General features: G+C 44.2%; 1 protein-coding gene across 2 annotated transcripts in view; it reads right to left on the reverse strand.

The window, feature by feature from the left end:
• Nucleotides 1–7,398: 7,398 nt before the first annotated feature.
• The window catches only part of GRHL1 (grainyhead like transcription factor 1), a 52,040-nt gene continuing 32,301 nt past the window's right edge, over nt 7,399–27,137 (reverse strand). Inside the window, exons 9-16 of one of the 2 annotated variants that reach the window (XM_058551816.1) lie at nt 25,715–25,873; nt 19,046–19,097; nt 17,616–17,755; nt 16,263–16,300; nt 13,599–13,690; nt 13,176–13,261; nt 10,518–10,582; nt 7,399–9,096 (exon numbers count right to left, since the gene is read on the reverse strand). In XM_058551816.1, the coding sequence (XP_058407799.1) occupies nt 8,982–9,096; nt 10,518–10,582; nt 13,176–13,261; nt 13,599–13,690; nt 16,263–16,300; nt 17,616–17,755; nt 19,046–19,097; nt 25,715–25,873 (747 nt within the window). In that variant the 3' untranslated portion in view covers nt 7,399–8,981. Of the gene's footprint in view, nt 9,097–10,517; nt 10,583–13,175; nt 13,262–13,598; nt 13,691–16,262; nt 16,301–17,615; nt 17,756–19,009; nt 19,098–25,714; nt 25,874–27,137 lie in introns of both variants that reach the window. The other variant, XM_058551815.1, reaches the window with a different exon arrangement.

The following is a 27,137-nucleotide window of genomic DNA, read 5'->3' on the forward strand; positions in this document are numbered from 1 at the left end:
CGTTATCTTCTAGGAGTTTTATAGTTTTGCATTTTACATTTAGGCCTGTGATCCATTTTTGAGTTAATTTTTGTGAAGACTTTAAGGTCTTGTCTAGATTCATTGAGAGGGAAATCTCCATATCCATTCCAATGGGAAAAATTGGAACTACCCTCAGCACTTTTCTTTCCTGCCCTCCTTTATGGTGGCCCAGGCAGAGCAGTCTTCGTGATAACCTCCTGGGTGAGTATTAAGCTTTTGGGACCAGAAAGGATCATGCCACACCCCTGCAGATAGTTGTTTACAGGGAGAGGCCTCTCCTCCTGGCCTAGATAACAGGCCAGCTGGAACCCTTAAGCATGTTCACAATTTCCCTGGTCAGCGGTTAAGGTCTTGACATATGGTAAGATGGAAGGAAGAAAGGAAGGAAAGAAGGAAGGAAGGGAGGAAGGGAGGGAGGGAGGGAGGGAAGGAAGGAGGGAGGGAGGGATGAAGGAAGGAGGGAGGGAAGAAAAGAAGGAGAGAGGGATGGAGGAAGAGAGGGAGGAAGGAAGAAAGGAAGGAAGGAAATAGGGAATAAAAAACAACTATCTTGCACTATTTTAGTTTTTATCATTTAAGAGTTTCCTGAAAGTTAAACAAGTGTCCTTTTTTCAGTAGGGCAAAGAAACCAGGTCAGGCGATGAATCCAGAGACAATCGTGATGTAACTGAGTAACTTGCGGTATGACCTTGGAAGGTTCCTGAACAACAGGGGCTGGTTGCACTCGAGTGTGAGGCGGTTTCCCTGGGCTTTGAACTTCATTTTCTGTCAAGAGTAACAGGAAAACCAGGCACTGAAAGGAGTAGAGATCAGAAGGAAAAGTCCACTCAGAGCACTGAAATGATCTTCCCTCAAGTATTTGTGTGTCCAGGAAACCTGAACACAGGTGGATGCTGGTTGGCAATCTTGAGGGAAAGAAAGTCAAATTTTCTTTCCTAATCACTGAAAGACAATCACCCACCAGACTCACCGCCTTCCTGAAAGCCTACTTATTAGCTTTCCTCAGCATTTTGTAACTTGAAAGAGGATATGGTAGAGCTCCTTTGCAGCAGCAGCATACAAGAGAATATTCAAGAAAGAACAGTCGGGGTTCGGAAAGTCCAGTGATCTTCCAGGGACTGCCAACTAGTCATTCACCTTACAAATACTGGATTGATTGATTCATTCAGTGAAAATTTATTGATCATTGTATCAACCAGGATCTCACGGGAAGCAGATGGCACTCAAAACAGCATAATCCAAAGAGGGATTATTTATAAAGAGATGATTTACCAGGATGGAATGTAGGGGGACCTGAAGGGATAGTGTTGTGACCTCTAGCAGGCAGCAGCTCAGCCCTGAAGGGGCCAGGAAGTGGTTCTTGTGCCTGAGGGAGAGTCGTGTGGAGGAGACCGCCTTGAGAGGAGCAGTGAGCTTCAGGAACAGCCTGCTTGGGTGGCTTGTAGGAGGAGCCGGGGATTCGATTCCTGACCTCGCCCTCTTTCTCCCTTAGCTCTTCGCCCCCGCGGTGTAGGCTGCCTGGTTGGCACAGGTGCGCCCCGGGGGAGGGCCGGGTGGAGGAGGGTGGAGCGTGGGTCTGGACTGGCCATACAAGATACCTGCACAAGTGTCTACAAGGTGCCAGCCATTGCTGCAGGCATTTAACTCAGTGAACAAGTCAGACAAAAACCCTTGTTCTGGTGGAAGGAACATTCTAGCAAGGAAGGCAAATGATAAATAATAAATAATAAGCATAATAATCAAGTAAAATATATGCCAGGTTAGAAAGTGATAAGTGCTGTGGAAAAAATAGAGCGGTTAAGGAGGCCTAGGGGCAGAGGCTGGGGCAGTGGGACAAGGGTGGGGGGAGGGGGAGCCTTCACCTGGGAAGGGTATCTAGACATGCCCCAGATCGTGGACCCCCAGAAGCTTAACTGCAGCAGGCCCCTGAGTTTTTGTGGCTTTCTCCCCTCTGCTCAGGTGTACTTACTAACATTGTCTAGAGAATTTGCTATTTCCTGCTCACCTGATCCTTTCAGCACAGTATCATCAATGGGTGGACTGACTTGATGTCCCATGGGATGGACAGATGACCAAGGTCCCTACAGACTAGACTCTCACTCAGGGCTGGAGAGTCGGCATAGCCCTGAGGTCGGCAGCAAAGGTGTAATGTTGGCCCTGGCAGCTGAAAGCAAACTGCTTCTGATGGTCTTTCCTAACAGATGTGGAGAAAAATGTATTTGCCAAGAAGGCAAGCCTGAGACTCAGCCTATACTCATCTTCTTACTAACGCCACCGACGTCCCATCAGGCTCATCAAGTTCGTGTCTTTCCTCCTGGTAACATGGCCGAGATTGGGCAGACATCGCCAACGTGCGTTTCAGCAGTGGAAAACCAAATCAGTCATGGCGGCTTTTACTATCTGTATGCTGTCGACATCACGTAACCTCAGGAGACATAGCTGTGCAGTATCTCCAGCTGATGGTGTAACTAAAAACACGCTCTAGGAACAGCAAGAAGGCCACAATGGCTGAAGAAGGAGAGAGAGGGAGAGTAGTCAGAGGTGAGGTCAGAGGGTAAGGGGCACAGGTCCCGTCTACATTACAAGGACTTCGGCTTTTCCTCTGAGTAAAATCGGGGGCCACTGCAGAGTTTTGGGCAGGAGTAGCTTACTCTGATTCACATTTTAGAAGGATCATTGTGTCTGCTAGATTGAGAATAAAATGAAGGGGCCCATGGATGGAAATAGTCCAGTTAGGTGACTGGAAAAATCCAGGCAAGAGCTCAGGTGGCAAGAGATGGCTGGGTTCTGGTTATGTTTTGAGGACAGGGGCAACAGGATTTTCTGAGAGATTGGATACAGGATGTGAAAGAAAAGGAAGCTAAAGATGACTCCAAGGGTTTTGCTCAGGGCAACTGAGAGCACGGAATTAGCATTGGCGGGTGACCTTCTCTCTGGGTCTAGGGCCAGGGAGGTGAGTAGGAAGGGCATGTGGCTCCCCTCAGGGCTCTTGCACTCTGGGGCAGGGGTGGAGAGGGGGCAGTCAGGCATCCAAATAGGCCATTACAACTTGAGGCTATAGAGGCACAAGGGAGGGGTGCAGAAAGGGAGTGCCAAGGACAGCTCTCAAGGTGGTGATGAGTGAGCAGAGTCGCCAAGAAGGGGTGGAACTTCTCCAGCCAAAAAAGAGGAGGCCTTGGGGCCGGCCCCGTGGCTTAGCGGTTAAGTGCGTGCGCTCTGCTGCTGGCGGCCCGGGTTGGGATCCCGGGCGCGCACCGACGCACCGCTTCTCTGGCCATGCTGAGGCCGCGTCCCACATACAGCAACTAGAAGGCTGTGCAACTATGACATCCAACTATCTACTGGGGCTTTAGGGGAAAAAAATAACTAAATAAAAATTAAAAAAAACAAAAAACAAAAAAGAGGAGGCCTTGAGGAAACAGGAAAGAGGAGGGCAGAAACAAAGAGGAGTTATGAAGGGCAGGACTTGTGTGCTCGGCGACTTGCAAACAGGCTCCTACAGGGGAAATGCTCTCAGGAAATGCTGAGGGGCACCGTGGACCCATGGGTCAGTCAGGATGAGCCACTTGTGGTCTATCCTGACACGCTCTGATCCACAGTTCAGAGAGCCCGTGAGTGGAAATGGCTCCGAGGTGGCTGAGCTACAGGCAGGAATGGAAGCTATGCCAACAGCGGAGACAAAGAGAATGAGAGGGAAATGGGGGAAGACATGCCAGGCCCGAAGCTCTCACTGGATGTTGGGGATGAGAGAGAGGGCAGAGTCAGTGACCCCCGTTTCTGGCTTGGGTACTGTTCACAGCAGGAACCATGCAAGGACACGCCCGATTGAGAAGGAAGAGGAATCTAGTTTGGGATGTGTTAAGTCGAAGTGCCTGGTGGAGAATGTCCAGGAAGGGGTTGGATCTAGAGCTTAAGGGAGAGTTCTAGATAGGAGGAAGAAACATGGGAGTTGCCCACAGGAGTGTTCAAGTGATTAGAATCGGAGGATGGAGAAGAGACCATAGACTGGCCCCTGGAACAGTAACACTTCCGGCGCAGGTGTGGGGTCAGAAAAGGGACGGCCAGAGGTAGAAGCATCAGACAGTGCTGCCTGGTAAAGATTTCTCTGGCCCACTTTCCCTTTCCAGTTTCCCCAAAGCCCTGATTTCTATTTGTGGAGCTGTGTGGCTGAGGGAAGACTTTCGTCCCGGGACCATAATGACGGTTCGCCAGTGGACGTGTGAAATTAGATGATTCAATCCAAGTGAAACTCAGGACTTCCACTGGGAATCCTGTGCCTAGGTTTTTTTTTCCCTTCTAGACTTGAACCAGGAGATTCACAGTTTTAGGAACTGCTGGCAATCATCTTGAGACCACACAAGGAGAGCGAACCTAGGATGAAGCCCCCAGAGGAGGAAAGAAATTAGGTTGCTGGTGACATCAAGCTCCAGGATCAAGCTTTGCCACCATTTGACCTCTCGGTTATGAAAGCAATACATTTTCTTTATTGGTTAAGCAGCTTAAAGACTTTCTGATACTTGCAACCAAAACCTTCTAGCTGATACACCCGTCATGAAAGCCAAAGTAATTTTTTTATTTTTGGTGAGGAAGATCAGCCCTGAGCTAACATCTGCCAATCCTCCTCTTTTTCTGCTGAGGAAGACTGGCCCTGGGCTAACATCCGTGCCCATCTTCCTCCACTTTATATGCGACGCCGCCACAGCACGGCTTGACAAGCGGTGTGTCAGTGTGCGTCCGGGATCTGAACCAGCGAACCCCGGGTCACTGTAGCGGAGCGTGCGCACTTAAACCGCTTGCGCCACCTGGCCAGCCCCGAAAGCCAAAGTAATTTAAAAGGTTGTCTTTAATGTCAAATGCCGCAGAGATAAAAGATAAGCAATTAGGTCATGGGTAACCTCGGAAAGAGCATTTTCAGTGGAAACAGCAGGTGATAGTGGGGAGCGATGGAGGTTTGCAGTCAGACGTACTTCTCTCTTCCTAGCAGTGTGATCTCCTGAACGCGAGTCACCCGTGAAATGGGCGGTATACCCCCTTTCATTTGATCTTGGGAGGATTAAAGAGACTGTCAAGTGTCTGGTACAGAGTTCAGTAAATGGCATGGCAGGGATAGAAGTCAGATTGCACTGGACTGAAGTGCATAAGCAGTAAGAAAGTGGGACAGCAAGCAGATTATTCTTTTAAGGATATAAATATACAATTCACAGAAAATGAAGTACAAATGGCCACGGCCACTGAACATGAAGTTATGCTTAACTTCACTCAGAGAAGTGCAAATCAAAGCAGTAAGATACTGGGAAAAACTCATACTCAGTGGGTAGGAATGTAAATCAGTTTGTCTTGGAAGGGAATTTGGCAGTATCTACAAAATATTTACTGAACATATTCTTTGACTTAGCATTCTTCTGCTAAGAACTCATCCTACAATTTTACTTTACAAGTATGTAAGGGCAGACATGCTGGCATGTTTTCTGCAGCAACGTTTGTAATGACCAAAATTTAGCCTAAACGTCCATCAGTGGGCACTGATTAGACGATATCTATATAATGGAATACAATACAATCATTAAAAAGAACACATGTCTAAGGGATAGTCATAAATGAAAACAAAAAACACTATGACCCTATTTGCAAAACAGCATGAATAGTATGCTTGAGTTTGCATGAAGGATTCTTGTGTAGCCCTGGAGAAATTATCAATGGTTATCTCTTGGGAGTGGGAGTGGGGAGGCAGGAAATTTATTCCTCTGAGAAATCTTCTCGTGGAGCTCTTTCATTCATTCTAACGGCTTATGTTTTTTTCTTAGCATTTAACATTTATAATAACATAAATAAAATTTGGCTAAAAGATTTAAAGGAGGTGATGGCTAAAGTAGTTCAGGACCAAGGGTGTGCATGTGTGTAAGAGCCTTGAACAGAGAAGAAACAATCTGTGCCCCTAGTGTTGTTATTCCACACCTGCTGGGACAGCCCTTGGGCCTGGGCACTGGGGGAGGCAGGAGGCAGGAGTTCAAGGCCTGACGACACCACTTACTGATGAGGTGGCTTGTATCTGCTATATATTGACCACTATTTGCAGGTGAAATGCAGATATTGCTAATATTGGATGACACTGATACAATGCTTCCTTCATAAGGGTAAACAGAGGAATGGAAGTCACACATGTCCCTGCACTTTGCACAGTCCTACCCTGGTAAGGTCCAGCCTGCCTCCACTTGCAGGTCCCACATTCGCCTTCTCCCAGGACTCCCCCATGAGGTTTTGTCAGCCTCTTGAAACCACATTTTCTTGAGCACTGTCTTAGGGACTTCTGCTGCCAAGTTACATAGATGATTTCTACTCTGCGGCCTGCTGGTCCAGGTCCAGCCCAGACTAGTTTCTGAGCTTCTAACTTCTAAACAATCTCCTGGCTGATGTCTTGCAAGTGACTAGGCTACTCAAGGGCACCGACTAGTCACTTAATCATTTCAACATCGTTTACTGAGCTTCTACTATATAACTGGCACTGGGCTGGGTGCCAGAGGTCCAAGGAGATGAGGGGTTTTGATCACAATGCAGAGCAGTGAGTCTATGGGAGGGAACCTGGAGTAATCCACTGGTGAGCTCAGGGAAGCCCCTCGCCTCCAGGGGAAAGCCAAGTTTCAAGGAAGAAGTAAGAGCTAAGTAACAAAGGGAGAAAGAAATGCAGCAGAATGTGGGAAGGCAGGGAGTGTACGGGAAGCCAAGGAGCTCCCCGGAACCTTGGTGAAGGTGGACCCCAGGACAGGCTCCTGTGGAGAGGATGTGTGGGCCCCACCCCACAGGCTCCCCGTGCTGAGCTGGGCTCTGGAACCGCTGAGTGCCCAGGAGCCTAGTCTGCCCCTAAGGATTCTTGACTTGTGTCCCAAGGATTAGAATGAAAAATGCACAGATGTCACAGGAAATCGATCAGGGAGTTTACGTCATTAATTGCATCACGTGTTCATTAGAAGTATATTTCAGTGTCTATCACAGCTAGGCCCTGGATTACCTGAATATGCTCACGACAGCTGTTTGATTTAGAAATTCCGATGAACTGAAACATTATTATTGGTAGATTTTCTGTTAAGCTTTTAAAAACTAAAAACACTAAGATTTTAGGTCTGAAAGCATTTACCTTCAGCTTTAGTGGTTAAATTTTGGTAATAGTTGAAAAATTATTCAGGGCTCCCTTACTGAACAATTACAGTGACACCTGTAAGGAAAAATGACGCTGAAGAGACCTGAGTAAACATGCTGGGAAATCGGGACAGACACTAGCTCGCGATCTTCAACTCCACTATTTTAAGATCTCAATTTTGCTTTACTGACTAATGAAAAGACAAAGTCAAACTGAATAATAAGAAATGACATGTTACGAAATAGACATATAAAATTTAATCCTTTTGGTTTAAAATACATCTTCAATGATACAACTAAAAACAAGACAAAATCAATTTCATAAAACAAAATATAAAATATTGTTATTATTACCCATTCCCATGATATTCTTATCTTAGAAAACCAGCAATTTATTTCACATACTTCATTAGAGTATTTTAACATAAGAATGTAACTACCAATCCTACTTGTACCAATGACCTACTCTAGCTCCCTGAACCTAAAGATACCCGTGATTTTATTTGTTATAAAATTACACTTTTTAGTATTTTTATATATTTAAATATGTATACAAAATGTTCCCCTGCCATAGTAATATAGTCTCATAAATTCATGAATGCTTTCTAGAACTGTTAACATACAATATAATCAAAGCTTGAAGGCTCTGAAACATGGTAAAATAGAATAATTTCTTGTAACAGGAAGATTAGGAAGAGCTCTACTTTGAACTGTGTCACCTGATACAAATAGTCACAATGTGTGTTGTAATCACTGTGTTTGTTCACTCCATTAGGAACATCTGACACTAGCATACACAACAGACATGAGTTACAGTAGTGTTTTCCCTTGACTTCATTTGTTAAACAGTGCAGAAGTCTAAATAATGACATTCTCAAGAGCAAAGAGAGTCTCCGTACTTTGAGAAGGTTTGCTATGCTATGGAATGATGGCTGTGTTTGGGAAAACAGAGAGCATTTCAGTGGCTCCACTAAGCACAGTCCTCTACCTACTTGGGAGATGTTATCAAAAATAATTTAACCTCTCATCTAGGGAAAGTCTTTAACGTAGACCTTATCGCATCTCTTTACTATATGTACACAGACACCATATTTATATATTATCTATTTATATAAGACATATATGTACACATTTACAGACACAGGCCTTCAAAATGTATTGCACTTATATACAATGCAGCTTTAGCTTAACTGATTCATACTGTAACCCATGTAAGTTCTTCACAAGAAAGGCAGTCGCTATGTTCAAGAAAGTTGCGGAGGAAGATGTCAGTAACATGCCCTATTTGAGTAAACACTTACAGGGGGATGAGAGGCTGAGGGAGAAGGGCTCCTCCTTCCTCCTTGGATGCCGCTCCCACTGACCTGAGGCAGTCAGAGTCTCACTGAGTTCAGACAAGGGCACAAGGTCCTTAAAGCCAAGCCCACTGCTCCTTCTGACTTGCACTAGTGAGCCGGCCCACCAACATTGAAGAGACAAGGCAGACATCCCAATATTTTTATAAATAATGTAGCAGATATCCTAAAGGTCCCCAGAGAGTCTATTAAATCTTGGAACAAAGTTTTCACTTTTAATCCTAAGTATTTATATCAGAAATTTCAAACATAATGGTATATGAATTTCTCTGTCATCTGAAAAATGCCAATGCGACATACTCAATGCTATCTCCTCGCCAAATGCAGTGCCACCTCCAGCTCGAAAGGAATCCCTCCCACTGACATCCACCATGTTTGGAAAGCGGCTGGCTGGTGCACCCAAAGCTTGCCCAACAAAAAGACCCACATAACGCCTTCCTTTCACGCGCTGGGACTCGTGGCCCAGGACCCTCAGATCTCAGTGAGGGTGAGCTTGTACGACGCCCCTGCTTCCTCAATCTGCAGCTGGAAGGTGTCTTCATTGGAGTAATGCTTCACAATGTTGTCATCCATGTTCACCAGAATCCTGGGTGAGGAGAGGCAAGACAGAGCCGCTCATTCCTACCTGCTCTGCAGTCAGACCCAGATCTCACAATTAGCGCCACTTACTAGCTGTGACACGTGAGGCACACTACTTAAACCTCCCTAAGCCACGACTTCCTCACCAATGAAATGAGGATAAGAATAGTGCTTGTCTTGTAAGATTGTTGTGGGCTTCATGAGGGACGCGAGTAAAGCACTGACAACAGTGCAGGGCACGTCACACCAAAACACACAGCCTATTTACGTTGTTATGTCAGTACTCACTCGATGAACGAGTAAGTCGACAGAAGGCACACCTACTTGGTCCAGCTTTAGAAAGTGTATCAATAAAACAATCCACATGATCTGAAGCCACAGCTCCCTGACAAATTATCTGCCCTGGCAAGTTACCCTCAAAGTTTAGTTCAACTACTAAGTTCAACCCTCCCCACTAGGCCCATCTAGAAAATTCCAATTAGGATTTGCGTTAGAATTAAGCCAAAAAATTCTTATGTTATACCCTGCTTACTCATGCCAAACAGCATAGACACTTAAGTAAAAGAGAACTAAAAATACTAATTTCTAGACAAAGAAGCAATGTTCTATGATTGAAAACACAATCCAGGGCAGGCAGCCGGAGTGGAAGGAGCAAAGTCTCTGCAGCCAGTCAAGACTGAACTTGAATCCTGGCCTTGGCACTAACCTGCTACCTGATCTTGTACAAGACTCGCAGGCTCTCTGTGCCTCGGCCACCTCATCTACAAAGTAGCAAGAGTGACACCCATCTCAGAGGGTAACGTGGGAACTAAACAACGGTGAAGTGCCCGACCCAGTTCTGGACCCATGACGGGGGCACAATAAAGGGGCAGTGACGTAGTCATCCTTAGTAAACGTCACAGCGCACTCTGCAATGTGCAGCCAATTCACTGCTGCCAAGAATGAGAAGAGCAAATAAAAATCTTACTTGACAAAAACCCACAAGATGTCGGGGCCGGCCCGATGGCGCAAGCGGTTAAGTGTGCGCGCTCCGCTGCGGCGGCCCGGGGTTCGCTCGTTCGGATCCCGGGCGCGCACCGACGCACTGCTTGGCAAGCCATGCTGTGGCGGCGTCCCATATAAAGTGGAGGAAGATGGGCACAGATGTTAGCCCAGGGCCGTCTTCCTCAGCAAAAAAAGAGGAGGATTGGCGGATGTTAGCACAGGGCTGATCTCCTCACACACACAAAAAAAAAAAAAAAAAAAAAACCCCACAAGATGTCTTCAAAAAGTAGATCAATTTTATGTGGCTAATTTAAGAAAAAATACATTCTAGCACTAATGTTTCTGTAACTGTTTCTGGACTGGGCACAAATGCATGTGAATAATATTAATGTTATATAGTGTTAATGTTATTTAGAGGCACCAAGAACACCAGTCAATACTCACCCTTTTTTACATTTCTTGAATATTTTTCCAATCTTGTCATGGGGAACATCGTATTTATCTGAGATCTAAAAGAGCAAAGAAAAATAATTACAAAATGCTGTTTTCATGGCTTTAACAGACAAACAATATATGTTAATATAGTGGTATAGTCACTTTGTTTTTCAAAAATGCATCTGCAAAGACAGACATGAGACCCAGTCCATACTCTGGGGAGGGGGTGTCTCCTACCTTTGGAGGGAGCTGGAATCAGGTGCTTGTTATTTCCTCCTAGTTTACAGATGTCCGTAAGAGCATTATATGGTCATAGTTTTTTAAATTAATACTTTATAGAGCAGTTTTAAGTTTTAGAAAAACGGAGCAGAAAGTACAGTTGCTCCTCCCCCACCACACACAGTCCCCCACCGTTAACATCTCGCACTAGTGTGGTGCGTCTGTTACATGTGATGAGCCAACGCTGTTGCAACACGGTGACCTGAAGTCCACAGTTGACACTGGGCTCACTCTATGAGGTGCCTACTCTGTGAGTCTTGGCAAACCCACAGCGATACGTATGCATAGTCACAGGTATCTGATCAAGCACGTGACAGCCCTGCTCTGGAGTCAGACACACCCAAACCAAAGCAGTTCTGATTCGCTTTCCACCAGGAGGTGTTCTTTCTGACCCTCAGCCTCCCCTCATCAGTAAAGTGAGACTCTCACCTCACACACCACAGGACTGCTGTGAGCACTAAAGCGTGTCCTAAACTAAAGCAGGAGTTCATTTCAGATACAGAATTATGGGAAGGAAAGAAACATTAAATATCCCCTAGTCCAGGAGAAACATCCAAGTCTCTGATCACAAACCGAGAACCGCACCTCTGCCAGGTCTACCCAGAGCCTCTCCGGAGAGCACAAAGGCTCCGCCGACCGTGGCTACAGCCACGGGGTGTGGCCCTCAGCCCCAGCCCCCCGGCCCCTTTCTATGATCAATGAGCGGTCCACACGGTGCAGTGAAATCAGCGTGGCGTAAACTCTGGATGCTTTCCTTTCAGGGTGCAGAGGCCATCTGAGAGGATGAGAAACTCCAAGGACCAGCAGCTGATTCAGTCCAGATCAAACGCTTTATTTGCAATTGTTGCCCAGACGACACCCACACTGGGGTTACCATCTCCTCTACCTGAGGAGGAAAGCTCGAGGCAGCACCGAGAAACGGGGCCTCAGAAGACCAACCTTCAGATGGCTCTCAATCTAACAAAAACACACATTTCAAACCAAATCCAAGCTCCCATCATACAAACAAGTCCATTTCTTTTCTGTATCACTGGATAATAATACTTTGTATATTTTTGAAATCCCAGCCCCAAGAGATCTAAGACACTGTAATGAATTCCTCATGAGCTGTGAACAAGTTATATTTGGCACAGTGAGTCTCAATCTTTTTCACACTCTCTTCTCTCTCCATAATCAAGGGTCTGCATGATTCTTAAGAAATGAGGAAGGGTTGTCAGAACACAGGTAAGAAAGAGGAACCCAGGAGAAATCACAGGAAGCAGAAAAACAACAGAAAGAGGTGCTAATGGTGGTGTTGGCCGTGGTGCAGGGGGAGGGACAGTGCTAAGAGATGCCTGTGAACTCGGAGCTGCCTTGAGAGCCTCAGCAATGCCGCGAGTCCACTGTCTCCTCCCCGGCTTTATTTTTCTTCACTGCATTTATCAGCACGTGGCAAATTACATACTAGTTTCTTTGCTTATTTTATTGTCTCTACCTTCCTAATGAGAACCTAAACTCCATTTGGCACTGTGTCACTTACTCTTGTAACTCTAGTGCCTAGAACAGCTCTTGGCACAAGGCAGGCCCTTAACAAATAATTTGTTAAATGAATTCAACACATGCAGCTATTGGGGGGAGCCAGGAGAAACATATTTCTAGCCCAGTTATGCACACGCTTAGAGCTCAAACATTCCTATGATTTTTAGGGGGCCAAGGTTGATAAATATCAAGATAGAGCACTGATTCCTTGAATTCTAGCCTGGAGCAAAGCCGAAATGGGGAGTCAGCATGGCGTCCTCACGCCATCTCTCACTGATGTCCCCAAGGGGAGGCTGGGGTCAGTTTGCTGGTTGGCCTTGGCTGAGATCCTGTAGGAAGGATTTATGGTCAATCACTGGTCACACCTCTAAATTTTCTGAAATATGCTTTGGGTAAGGTCTTGACACAAGTTCAGTCATCCCCCAGGATCAGTAGTTTTAAAGGCAGACCGAGGAGCCACTGCTTTCACGCATGAAGTTTTTAATAATTTTTGTTAGCTTCTAAACGGCTTGTTAAATGGCATCTCTCTTTAACCAAGTATGTAGAAGTTAAACTATTTCACAGGTCATCACGAATTCACTGAATTCAGCGGACTAGACATTCCTGAGTGACCACAACCTACCCGCCAGTGTGCTGGGCGCAGTGGCGTGAGACTGAGTGGAGACGGCCCTGCAAACAGCTGAGGACCCCAGGAGGCAGCAGCAAATGTAGGCTGTGCCACAGGCTCAGACACAGTGCTGGGGCTCAGGAAAGGCTTCAGGGATTTTAGCACAAAGGAATCTGGAGGGTCTGGTAAAATTTGTGCCAATGGAATTCTATGTAAGTTTGTTTTCACTTTTTAAAGAAGATTACAAAGCTCATGCTACTTACAGCTTCCATCAAGCCTTTCAAAGATGGAGTCTTGAGCATCAGGGCATCAAAGACTTCTTCCGACTCCTTCCGCACATAGAGCAGCACTAATCCCCAATCAGAAATAAGGAGGTGAAAAAGGAAAAAAAGGATGCAATTCATTCATATGAGCAAAATAAGAAAACAGATCCAGGTACTGGTTAATATAAGAGACATCCACATCAAGGACAGCGAACATGAACCAACACTAAATCCGTCTCGAGGAACACAGCTTTTGGCTTCTTTTAACTCTGTGTACGTCCAGGCTCCAACCAGGAGTTGGTCTGATGGAAGAATACTCAAGGAAGTCAAACTGGACAAGATTTGTCTGAGCAATTGATGCTTTTGACAGATTCAGAACTCACTTCTAATTTAAAACTCCACTAGAAAATGTAACCAACACACCTCGCGTTGGTTCTTCTACCCGGGTCAGCTTAGCAGGAGGTGGAATCGCAAAATCATCTTCCGAGCCGTACGGCCCCCTTTTCAGGTTAGATCTGCGGGCAATCAAAAGCACGCCATTAGTGTCTTCAACCTTAATCACTTGCAGAAACAGAAAGAGTTTTAGGGCATATCACCGAATTACAGATTTGAAATGACCTTCGTTCTTTATCTGGTCCAGCTTCCTTATTTTGTGGATGAAAATATGAGGCCCAAGGAAAGACACTGAGTCAGGGCTCGTGCTGTTTCACGGCATAGCTGGGGCTGCACTCAGGCCACCTGCCAGACACCCTCCATCGCCCTTACACTAGATCAAGCTGCCTTTCAGGAAACACTTGATGGAGGAGATAGGATCTGAGATATATGTGAAGGTGGCAACAGAGGAGAGGGCATGTCAAAAAGGGAGACAGTCTGGGCAGGAAAATGCAAAGCCAGCCTGGCTGCAGCAGAATGTTCCACAGGAAGATAAATCTAGAAGAGCAGGTTGGGCTTTACTATGGAATATCTTGATCATTCCAGTCCAAGAAATTTTAGATTTTATGTGGCAGCTATTAGGGAATCTTTGAAAGTTTTTGAGATGAGAATGCTGTAATCCAAGCGTATGGCAGAGACTGGAGGGGACTCACGACCCACAAGCAGAAGAACCAGTTGGAGGACTTTGGGCAGAATCACAGCATATTAAAGGGTTAATACGTACTTAATCCTTTCAAATGTACAGTAGCGTTGGTGGAAATAAAAAGGAGAAAATGGATACAGGCGTGTTTGAAGAAAGACCTGAAAAGATGAGAGTGACCGGCTGTCAGAGGCACAAGTTATGGGGTGTTACACGTGATGAGGTTCAGGTGGGTGAGCAAGCAAACAGTAAAATAGCTGAAGATGAACGAGCAGGTGCTTGGTTTTGAGCAGAATGATCACCTCAAGAAGAAGGGCTGGGCCTTAAAATGCTCAGTCTGTCTCAGCTCCTAGCACAGGCCAGGCCTCCAGTGAAAGCCCCTGTAGGATATGTCTGAGCACACGAAGGGTTAGAGGCAGTGGAGGACTGGCCTTCAGAGAGGAGGCCCTGCAGGCAACATGGTGGGAACAGGGAGCTATGACGGCCCAAATAAGGGGCCTGCCGCTCAATGTGGTAGAGCGCTGAGCAGGAGGGCTGCCAGTGTGGGCAGTTAGGGCCCACGCAGGGGGAGCAGCACCACCTCAGTGAGCATATGAGCAGTGAGCACACCCAGGGGCCTCATCTGGATTCCAAAACACATTCTCCACCACAAGGAACCAGGGCTTCCTGGAGAAGGGGCTGATTCTAGGGCTGGAGGAGGGAAAACACAAGTGCCTGGAACACATTGTGCCTGAAGGTGAGGAAGTGCTCAAGGAATTCGGAGGCAGCAGGGTCATGTCAAAGGGACCCAGGAGCAAGCTTGAAGGACTCCACTGACCACTCTGGGATAATTTGAACAAAGTAAATGACAGTAACGGATTACAACTTATTGAATAAAATTGGAAACTATGAGTCCATGCCGACATACGTAAATGAATAAATTGACAGTCTGACAAGGAATGAGATATTTAGAAAGCTATACAACACCTTAGCCAGCCCTGGTGGTCTAGTGGTTAAGATTCAGCACTCTCACTGGGTTTGTTTCCCAGTCAGGGAACGACACCACCTGTCTGTCTGTGTCATACTGTGGCAGCTGCGTGTGCTATGACGCTGAAAGCTCTGCCACTGGTATTTCAAATACCAGCAGGGTCACCCATGGTGGACAGATTTCTGCCGAGCTTCCAGACTAAGGCAGACTAGGAAGAAGGACCTGGCCACACACTTCCAAAAAAATCGGCCATGAAAACCCTGTGAATAGCAGTGGAGCATTGCCTGATAGGGCGCCGGAAGGTGAGAGGATGGCGCAGAAAGACCGGGCAGGGTTCTGCCCAGCTGCCCACAGAGTGGCCAGGAGTCGGAATCTGCTGGATGGCACTAACAACAACAAAGCACCTCCCCACAAAACACTTCATACAAAAGGAGAAACAGCAACCATGTGGTGGAGAGGCCGGGCAGATGCACCTTAATCAAGTGATCAGAAGGAATACCATGAGCAATGCGGTGAACGGGAAGTGTGCCACCCGGCAGGTTACGTCTATGATACTCCCGCCAAGACACATACCCTGAATCTGATCACGAGAAAACAACGGACAGATCCAAACTGAAGCACCTTCAACAAAACAACTGGTTTGTAACCTTCAAAAGTGTTAGGTCAGGAAAAGTCACGGAGAGACAGACTGTTCCAGACTGAATGGATTAAAGAGACACAACCACTAAATACACTGTGAGTCTGAACTGGATCCTTGTTAGCTATAAAGGACATTATTGGAACAACTGGGAAAAATCGAATGGGGTGTGAGGACTGGCTGGTACCAACGTCTCAGTGTAAATATCCTGACTGTTACGCAGGAGAATATCCTCGTTTGTAGGAAATACACACTAAAGTATTTAGGAATGATGGGTCATTTGGGTTGGCAACTTAATCTCAAATGGCTCAGGAAAAAATGAGTTCTTTGCATCGTGCTTGTGATTTTTCTGTAAGTTTGAGATTGTTTCAAAATAAAAAGAATTAAAACAAAACAAAACATAAATCTTACCCTTCACCCTCCAATTCTTCTGAGGCAATGGGAAGGACCTAAGACCAAAAAAGTAGATTGCTTTTCAACTATATGCTCAAAATATTTTGGACCACAAATGAGTTATTCCTAAAATGAAAATAATTTTGAATTTGACCCATCTAACACAAAATCCTCTACCCTTATTTTTCTTTTTTTTCCCCTAATTTTATTTATTTATTTATTTTTCCCCCAAAGCCCCAGTACATAGTTGTATGTCATAGTTGCACATCCTTCTAGTTGCTGTACATGGGACGCGGCCTCAGCGTGGCCGGAGAACCGGCGCGTTGGTGTGTGCCCGGGATCCGAACCCGGGCTGCCAGTAGCAGAGCACGCGCACTTAACCACTAAGCCACGGGGCCAGCCCTACTCTTATTTTTCAATAACTAGATTCTTAGAGATATCTTGAACTCATCTAAATCAGGGGTTGGCAAACTATGGCTGGTGGGCCAAGTCTGGCCCAATGCCTGTTATATAAATAAAGTATTTACTGGCAGATAGCCACACTGATTCATTGGTATATTGTGTATGGCTGTTTTGGCCCTACAACGGCACAGCTGAGCAGTCACAACAGAGACCACATGACCCAAAAAGCCTAAAATATTTACTATTTGACCCTTTACAGAAAAAGTTTGCCGACTCCTGCTCACTCCAAAGCTTCTCATTAGAATCTGAATACACTGGCAATGGCTCCCCACAAGAACTCTGAAAATCATTAGTCTGTAACAAATCTGTCTATGAAGTCCATGGCAGACCACCTTTTTGATATTTATTTGAGCTCAGCATGGAAAGCATGCTCTACTCTATTCAGGTTCCTATCTCTACTATGCATTTGCTCAAAGCAGGATGTGACTATTTGTTAAACTTCGCATCAATTGTCAAGACATAGCTATACATGTGCCAATGATGATTCAGTAACTGAAACCATGAAAAGAGCCTTCAAATGTTCTTTATGCCATTAAGGCTACCCACCCTAGGTATTCCTCTGGCTTTACCCCCCTGCCCAGACCCATATAAGTTAAATCCGCATGATTATAGTCTCAAACTCCAAATTATGTTACTATTTTAGCATCTTTTAAATGAGCTAAGATATAAATAAATAAATACAAACAGAATTAAGTTGACAGGTTTGCTACCGCGTTTCCAAATCAATAATGCTTAAACACACTTTACTCAAGGACATCATGTCTCCCCAACTGAATATTCCAGGGAGCTGACCCGTAACACTGGTCACACCTCCCGAAATGTTGGCTTCTGTTTACCATGAACAATGCCAAGACTTCTTTGGGTGGAGTCTTACTTTCCTGCAGCCACCATGGGATCCTGGTTACCTACGTGAGCTCCCCGCTGAAGGCTGGCAAAGTGCACATCAGGAATGAAGAGGACAGGCTGGGTGTCAAGATCAATCAAGGGCCTGAACACCGTGATATCCATTCGTTTGTGAGAGGGAAGCAGTGGCACTTTCACATCAGAAACTGAGGGAAAAAACAGGACACCACAGTCAATGCTTATACACACAGACTAGAGGCAGGCCACAGGGCGTTGTCTTCAATGTTTAAGAAACTTAAACTGTAGCACTATATAAGATACAGGTCATGTTGCCTGAACTAAGAGGAAAATCAGCTTACATGAAGGAATATGTTGTTTGTATTTATACTAAAATCAACTGAACATCTTATCAAAATCAGAAGAGAAAAATGTATCCTTACACACACACAGACATACACACACAGAAGATCTGGAACAGAGACAAAGCATGTTTAGTTTCTGTCTGAAAGGCTAAAACTTATAACTATATAAACATAATTTACAAGTAATTCCACCTTAGGAACCCTCATGAAGTAATGTACATTCTAGCAGCAGTGTGCTCTTCCACTTCAGAACGTACACCCTTACTTTACACTTTCAACTTCAGAACTTAACCTCAGTGAGGTCAGATGAGCACGCCCATCTCAAAAATGTTTAGTCTACTGAATTATGGACGCCATCCTCGCCCGTCACCCGGCCCTGCAGTACTCGGTGAGGAGCTTTCCCGGTCAGTTAGCTGCTCTCTGAAGTGACACTGGGCTGCACTCTGACGCCAGCAGAACCCTGACAAATGTGCTGCAGGGCAAACGTCTGCTGAGCCAGACAAACCGTGCAAAGAACAGAGGCGAGCAGCCCACGTACTGCAGATGAAACCCTACTGGCACAGAGCAGCGTTTTTCTTCCTTCTAGCTGTGAGATACAGGATTTTGTGAATATGAATATTGGTCACATTAAAAAAAAAAGAAAATGAAAAAAGTTTTCCCTGGTGAAATGTCCAAACAGAAGCCCTACAGATTCTGCAAATGTTAGAAAACTATACATAAGAAAACTACGCTCATCTGGAACTAAGACATCCTGAAATCTCAAGGGTGTTGTTATTCTTAAAAATCGAGACAAGTCCCAATTATCATCAGCTATTCCGGTGGAATGTGTGTTATTTTTCAGGACTGGAACCAGCATCCTGAACTAGAACTAACAGCCAAAATAGCCTGAACTCTGGAAAACACTCAAGAATCCTTCCTGTAGTTCTCCAAGAAATTTACTTAGTTTGGCCGCTCATCCGTTTTTCTATCTGGTAAAGGAAGCAACGCTATCACTTCAGAGTCGTAAAAGATATCCACTATCATATCTGCTGCTTGAACATCAAGTCACCACTCTGGATGGAAAGGTGTGAAGTGCTCGGTGGACACATTTCTACTTACAGGCGTTCAGCTGGGAGCTGGGGTCAGTACACTTGCCTTTTCTTTTGCTTTGTTTTCGTTCTTCATCTCTGATTTTCCGCTCAGCTCCCTATAGGTCAAGAGAAGACAAGACAGGATTCTGTTTATCTGAGCCTCTTTAAAATATTTAACTGTTATCCTGACCAATGAGGGGAAAAAATTCTCCTCTCTGGAGAAGAACTCCATCATTTATTATATTCACAGAGTTTATCATAGTAGTTTCCTCTAAAAAGCCATTCTTATAACTATTTTTAACTATATGAAATCACAGGGAAACAATATATAAAAAACAAACAGAGAAAAATTCCCCTCAATAATGGATGTGGCCAGGTTAAATGAAAAGCTGAGAAAATCTGCTAATGTACCACACTGCCTTCAAAGACATGAGTGACTTCCTGTTGTCTAGTAATAAGCAAATGAAAGAAAAAACACAAGATGACCCTGCTTTGAGTGTACTTTCCTATATGGGCATTGTTATCATCAGAACCTGTGATTCTGTCCAAGGACTAGGCTCCAACCAAGTGACAGATATGTCCAACTATAACTCACAAAAGCAAAGATTTAACTAGAAATCTGCATAATCACTTAAAAGAGATGAAGTGTATTCCCAGTCCTATAAAGAAGAAATATATGTACGATATACATCAACTATACAAAGACTGTCAGTGCCACACAACTGAACCCACAAAAATAAAAAAGAACCATATTAGTAATAAACATAACCTAAAATTAAGCAAATAAGTGTAATAAAAACATAACTATTAATTAATCATTTTGCTTAACCTACTGACATTTATTTCTGGATAGCCACAGATTTCTTTACAAAGTTATCCAGTTAAGTATGAACTGGTAGCTTATTTTTCTGAAAATAAATTTCCCGATAGCAAACAGGCAATAAAAATCATCCCACTGATCTTGGCACTATTATACAATAAAACCACATTTTAAAAAACAGAATACAAAACCACCTTCTGCCTCTTCTAGAAGGTGTTAACATACTAATATATCGGTAAACATACAACCTGCTTATAAAATCTGTTTTGTAATATTGACACAAACATCACCTTCCTGACACAGAAAAACAGGTACATATCCCCAGTCTCCCACCCGTTACTGTATAGAGTTGGTCTGTATCTGTCTTAGTCCCTTCTAACAGTCTAACAATAACTTCATTTTAATGATAAACTACAGTCCCCAAAAGGTAGTTTTATAAAACAGGACATTCCCCTCCTTATTTATCAGTTACATTCATAAAGAATAAGGGACTTCTGCCTCCACTCAAGATGGAGTAACACAGACCAGATTTACCCTCCACCTGAAACAATTAAAAAAAAAAAAAAACCCATTAAATAAGGATTTTTAAGGCTCTGGCCACCCAGACAACCAAGAAGCAATCCCTGAGAGGCAGAAGCCCAGCACAATGAGCCTCCAGGTGCTGCCTGCCTCCAAAGCCTCCAGGCTGTGGCACAGGAGGGATGTCCGGTGGTCTCCTTGAGCCAGGTTCCTGGGGTGAGAAGACAGAGTCAAAAGTCCAGAGAGATCAAGGCAGCAGGCTAAGGCAGCAAAGGGGGAAGAGAGTTAAAAGAGAAAGACCCCCAGAGACTTTCAGGGGGTCCTCTCAAGTATTCACAGAGTACTGAGAGGTACGTGGTGTGAGGAAGTGACCCAAGATTGGGGGAAAACCCTCAGAAAAGACTAGCGAACAGTGCCCGAAACTCACACAGGGAGAGCAGTGCCTGGCCACCAATCAGACTGGAAAAACTTATAAGTCACAGGGCAGTGGGCAGGACAGTCAGGAAAACCTCACCTCAGTAGTGGAGAACAACTAGCCTGGCACTGAGCACTGCTCCAGACCCACCTATCAAACCATAAAAGTAAGACCCAAAGGATCAAACTATTTCTGAGTCACTTCACTAGATCTCAGGACAAAGCTTGAGGAGACTCACAGGATTACAAATATATCCAGCACCCAACAAGGTAAAGCTCATCATGTCTGATATCCAATAAGACTGCCAGGCATGAAGAGAAGCAGAAAAACACGACTGTACAAGGAGGCTATCAAATCACAGAAACAACCCAGAACTGACACAGAAGCCAGATGAGGACATTAACACGGTTATTATAACTGCAGACCATATGTTCTAAAAGATAGTGAAAAAAACTGAACATGTTAAGTAGAGGCATGAAAGATATAAAACAGATCCAAATTGATCTTCTAGGGATGAAAACTACAATGTCTGAGATGAAAAATACACTGGATAGGATTAACAGCAATTTAGACAAGGCAAAAGACAAGACTGGTGAACATCAGGACATAACAATAGACACTATCCAAAATGAAACACAGAGAGCATAAGTAATCCAAAAAAGTAAAAAGAGCATCAGTCAGCTGTGGGACAACTTGAAGCAGCCAAATATATGTGTAATTGGCATCCCCAAAGGAGGAGGAAGGAGAAAACGTATTCGAAGAAATAATGGCTGAAAATTTTTCAAATATGATGAAAACTACAAACCCACAGGCCCAAGAAGTTCAATAAACTCTAAGAACAAGAAACATAAAGAGATACATCAAATTGTTCAAAACCAGTAAAAAGAGAAAATCTTAGAAAAAGTCATAGAAAAAAAGACATGTTAAATACAGAAGAACAAAGATAATGATGACACTGGATTTCTCATCAGAGACAACATAAGCCAGAAGACCGTACAGACACATCTCTCAAGTACAGAAGGAAACAGTCAACTATAATTTTATACCCAACAAAAAGATCTTTCAAAATTGAAGGTGAAATAAAGACATACAAAAGCTGACAGAATTCACAACCAGAAGACACACACTCCAAGAAATGTTAAAGGAAGTGCTATGACATTGTGGAGAACCCTTTAAATTCAGGCTGTTTTGATTCTTTCTTTCTCTCAATCAACAACTAATGAGATTGATGTTGGGCAATCACACCAGGCCATGGCCCAGAAGTCAACCCCTAACATCTGCTCCCAGAGATAGCTACAATGAATATTTACTCTGATGAAGAAGAAAGTTATCTTCAGGAAATAAGTGTCACTGAAATTTTTCTCTATCAGGACGGACCAGAGATATACACAAGATCACAGAAAGAGGGGCTGCCAAATTTCCATTGGTTAGTGATCCAATATCTGTTTCCATTTTCTCTGAAAACATGCTAAACTGCTGCTGCTTCTGAAATGAAAGAAAATTCCATTTAACAAACTAGTTAAGCAATTCATAGTAAAGTACCGATACGACTTTCTCTTATGAAAGAAAAACAACATAAAAACGATACCAAAAGATGTCTTATTTGTAGTTTCTTACGGCAAATGTAGACCAGATTCATAAAATGTGAGAGTTTTAAAGAGCCAGCAGAGGGAAATTAACCGACAGGCACCAAATAAGAGGGGAGTCAGGTCTCAGAAAGGAGAGAATCAAGGAGGCAGATGGGATATTCCACAGAGAAGAGGCAGCACAGGGTGAACCTAGAACAGAAGCAGCGATCACAACCCTCAGGGACAAGAGCGGTTACAACCAGAAGCACAAGAATCAGGAGTGGGTGTGAGGTCACAGGGGGTTCCTAGTGGTTGAAAGACTCAAGGACTTTAAAACTTAATTACACACAGCACATAACCTGTTTTCTTCTCATGTAGGATTTTATACCAACCCATAACAGCTCTGAGATTAAAAACCGGGGATGAAATTATAGTGTATAATTTCATCTCCTATGTCCTTTGCTATCATATGACGCTCATTACCACTCCTATATCCATAAGGGCTGAAACTGGGGGAGGAGACCAACAACTTTCATCTCCACGTAGGTCTCACTCCAGCAAACAGAGAAAGATAGGTAAGGAATATTTTCAGGGGCCTTACAAAGAAAGCCATACCCCTGAAGGCTGAGGGTATTTGGGCATCCAACAGGCCACAGAAAGCACCACTAGATGCAGACGCCTAGTTTCTAACCACTGCTTTGTGTGATTTTCTTTGACCACCATACGGAACTTATACCCATGTAATGAAAAAACAGTGACTGACTCTGGCCTGCACAGCTGACATGCTATCCAAGAGCATAGATGATATGTTCCCATTACCTGTGATCTAAGTGCACAAGTGCGTAGGCAAGCAGTTACACCAGAGGATGGAATCCTCTGTTGTCCCAAACCACACCCAATTTGCAACTTTGAAGAAAAGGAATTCTGCTTCACAGACTACATTAGCATGCACTCGCATAGCAAAGAGAACTGGTTTCTAAACTTTGTACAACCACTGATTAATAAAATAACTGCACAATTCTTGAAACCTTTCCTGTGTTTCATTTTCTAAATCAGCTACAAATATAGAAGCCTCCCTCGAAAGTCCTGGTATTGAAACCGTATTCGTTTAAGAGCATGAATCAACACTGTTCCTTCACCTCAAAACTGCTTGTACAGTTTTTCCATCTGATATGGAAATTCCAGTTCATGCTAACTCATGCTGACATCCTCTAATACAGCAATATTCAAAGTGTGATCCGTGGACCAGTATCAGTCCATGAACTGGCCAAGGAAATATACATCAGGAATTGAGGCAGCATTTGGAAAGCAATTAATAAAATAAAATTACGTCTGTTGAATCAAATAATAAAAAACTGGGGCTTGTAGTTTGTATGACTTTGTTTTATGTTTCATTTCATTTTTCTAGCAATTCGTTTGAATTTTTATGGTATTTTATGGAAGTAGAAGTTCATGACAGATTACAAATAAAAAACATAGTTCCCTCACCATAGATAATCTGAGACACTGCTCTAAGAGATGACAGTACTCAACACCAAGGAAAGGCCTGGATGCAGGAACCGCCCCACTGGTGCCCTTCGACAGCACTGCTTCAGAGGCAGGCTCTCACAGCTGGCCTGAGGATGGCATTAGAGTAAGCCTCTACTCTGCTTACAACTTGAGGTGAGCAAAGGTCTCGTGAAAAATAAACATCTTCATAGCATTCAAAAAATGAACTTATTTATAAATTCTAAATAATGTCAAGGAAAATTATTAAATAGACATGGAATTTTTTAGAAACAGCAGATGTGAAAAAAAATTTTTAAGTTGAACCGATAAAACCATAATTTCTCCCTAGATTTTTAGAAAGAGAACATGGACATCCCAATAGATTTTCTTTAGGTTTTCCTTTGGCTAAAAAGAAGAAAGTGGTATGAAGGAAAGAAATTTCACTCAGGGTCACAAACCCTTGCTCCACACTAGATGTGACTCATCATTTGTAAAAATGCAGCATATGTGAAAGCACTGTGGTGGGCAGACTAACGGCCCCCCAAAGACGTCCACGTCCTAATCCCCAGAACCTGTGACTATGTCAGCCTACACAGCAAAGGAGAATGAAGGTTGCTAAGCAGCTGACTTGAAGACAGGGAGAGTGTCCTAGATCATCCGCGTGGCCCGATAGAATCACAAGGGTCCCTAAAAGCAGAAGAGCCAGAGGAAGAGATGTGACAATGGAAGCAGCATCAGGGTGATGCAGTGGGAGATTCCTGGCTTTGAAGAGGGAAGGGGCCACGAGCCAAGGAATGCAGGCGGCCTCCAGAAGGTAGAAATGGAAGGAAAGGGATTCTCCTCTACAGCCTCCAGAAAGGATACAGCCTTCCAACACCTTGACTTTAGCCCCGTGAGACCTGTGTCAGACTTCCGACCTACAGAACCGTAAGATAATAAATGTGTGTTGTTTTGAGCCGCTAAGTTTGTGGTAATTTGTCAACAGCAACAACAGAAAACTAATACGACCTGGCACATCCTCAGGCACAAGGTGGGTACAGCAAACGTGACGGGATAGGGTGTGTGAGAGAGCTCTCTGAACTGGGAGGGTCTCAGGCTCATCCACTGGGACCAGATGCTGTGCTCCGTGTACCTAGTGCAAAAGTTAGGACACCAGGCCTCTGATAGCAAATACACCTCCAGTTCTCTAGTACCTTCTAAAAATCTTAATAACAGAGAGGATTTTTAACAGGATGAGAAGAGGAAACTGGCAAAAAATATAGTCCAATATTTTTGAGTGGAAAAAGTCAGTCTCCTTCAATCGTCGTTCAATGGACTACTCACTCATCTACAGCTACTGCCCAGTTCTCAAGGATACCACTGTCTCCAATCCTTAAGACACAGTGGGCCTAGGAGCTTCCCCTGAATGTAATCCAGCTGAGGCCCTGGCACTACACTTGGCACAGGTGATCCTCTCTTCTTTCTTCAGAGAAAAGAAATGATGCTGAAGCCACTCGGGCCTACACATTCTCTTCCTGTCTACCTGCTGCTGTAGAGAAGAATCTGGATCTCATCTCCCGTCTTAGTGAGCTGGCTGACGACTTACCAAAGGGCCTGGAGGGAGGTGATCCCGTTAAAGGGCAGCCCTTTATGATTCACCCACATAGAGTCCTCAGACACAAAGCTCAAGAGGAGCTCCAACCCCTCGGCCACTGCCTACAAACCCCACTAAGCTGAGGGGCCGCCAAGGACTGGGTGCAGCCCACTGTATAATGTGTCTTTCCATGGCTAAAATAATAATTGCTAATTTAAAATAAACTATTTCATATTACCAGCAATACATTCATATTGAATTTAAATATTAAAAAGACCCTGGTCTTTTCCAGGAAGAGTATATCTCACACGCTGTATTCTAAGTGTCCCTACCCAACCCGACAAGCTTACCTTGTCACAGAAGACTTTTATCTGGCAGTACGCCCGATGCACAGGCTTGTTGCTACGGTTGTTGTAACTATAGGTGTCAATTTGAATATTCAGAGGCAACCCCTTCACACCCTTCTGAGAAGAGAAATCGGTGCTTAAGCAGTTCACAGAGATGAAAACCTGCAAAGGGAAGAAAAGGTTCTATAAGCAACAGGCAGCGATGAACCCCAGCACAGCTCGTAAAAACACTAACATTGAAATTACTCAAATAGATTCTAAATGAGAGCTCAGCTGCTCATTTAAAAGAAAATTTTTAAAAAAAGGTAATAAAGAGTTTATTTTAAAACTACTTTTGATCAAAGGAATGGCAGACTTTAAAGGGAAAAAATAGACAGCCACTTTGAACCCTGACAATTTTCCCTTCCAGATTACTTATTCAATATCATAAGCAGAAGAGTCTGGGTGTCTTTCTTGATGTCATTTTCAAATGTTACCAGTAGCACAGGTTCTCTCTGCAGCTGTTTTATAGTTTAGGACAAACTGTCTGGGGACCTGCCTGTCTTGACGTCTGTACCACCTCTCAGGATAACTTGCTATCCCCACGTCCTGAGATTCGGGCATTGGTGAAATCAGTGAGTCCCATTGTTAAAGTGGTGCTGGAGGTTACCACCTAGAGAAACCCAGGCGAACCTCTGTGCAGCAAGTGAACACGCTCCATTTTCCCCCTATTTTTGTGACTCTGGAATTTAACCTCTCCATACATGGTCACAAAGTTTTTGAGCTCCCTTTTAACTACTCAGTTTTAGAATTTATTTCTGATACGCGAGCACCACATAGTGGATATTATCAGAATTACAGTTTTTAAAACAAGTTGGCACATTTCAACTTTTTGGGTCCTTGGGTTCCCAGGACCCAAGACCCTTACGCTGGACTCCTTCCAGTTCATGGGTCAACAACGCCCTAGCCCTAACAACCAAGAATATATCTACTGCAAGTTGTGTGGGTGCCACTGGCTGAACCAAGACCCAGAAAGGGATAAGCGTAAGTCATAAAAGAGGGGAAAACCTATAAGAACGTAAGATGAAAGAGAAGAAAGGGAGTGGGAAGAGAGGGTAAGAAGAAAGAAAATTCCAACCACAGCGACAAAGAATGCTCTCTAGAAGGTATACAAAATGCTGAAACGGGGTTTATTCTTGCTCTAGTCTATATGCTGTTTCTAAGTAGGAAAAGACCAAAACATCAAAACAAGATTGGGAACGTGTCCAAATTAACAGATTTAAAAGTTGTCTCTCCTCTTGTCCCCTCACTAGCTCTCCACTCGCCATCCCTAGAACACACTTCCACTGTTCGCTCCTGCCTCCCCTCTCTGTCCTTGTCATTCTTCCTCCTCCTGTTTTCCGCTTGTCCCAGTCCGTGTCACCTCCACAGTTCCTCTCTGCCTCTC

Source organism: Diceros bicornis, chromosome 12 (assembly GCF_020826845.1).
Source record: "Diceros bicornis minor isolate mBicDic1 chromosome 12, mDicBic1.mat.cur, whole genome shotgun sequence".
In the NCBI taxonomy this organism is placed as follows: Eukaryota; Metazoa; Chordata; class Mammalia; order Perissodactyla; family Rhinocerotidae; genus Diceros; species Diceros bicornis.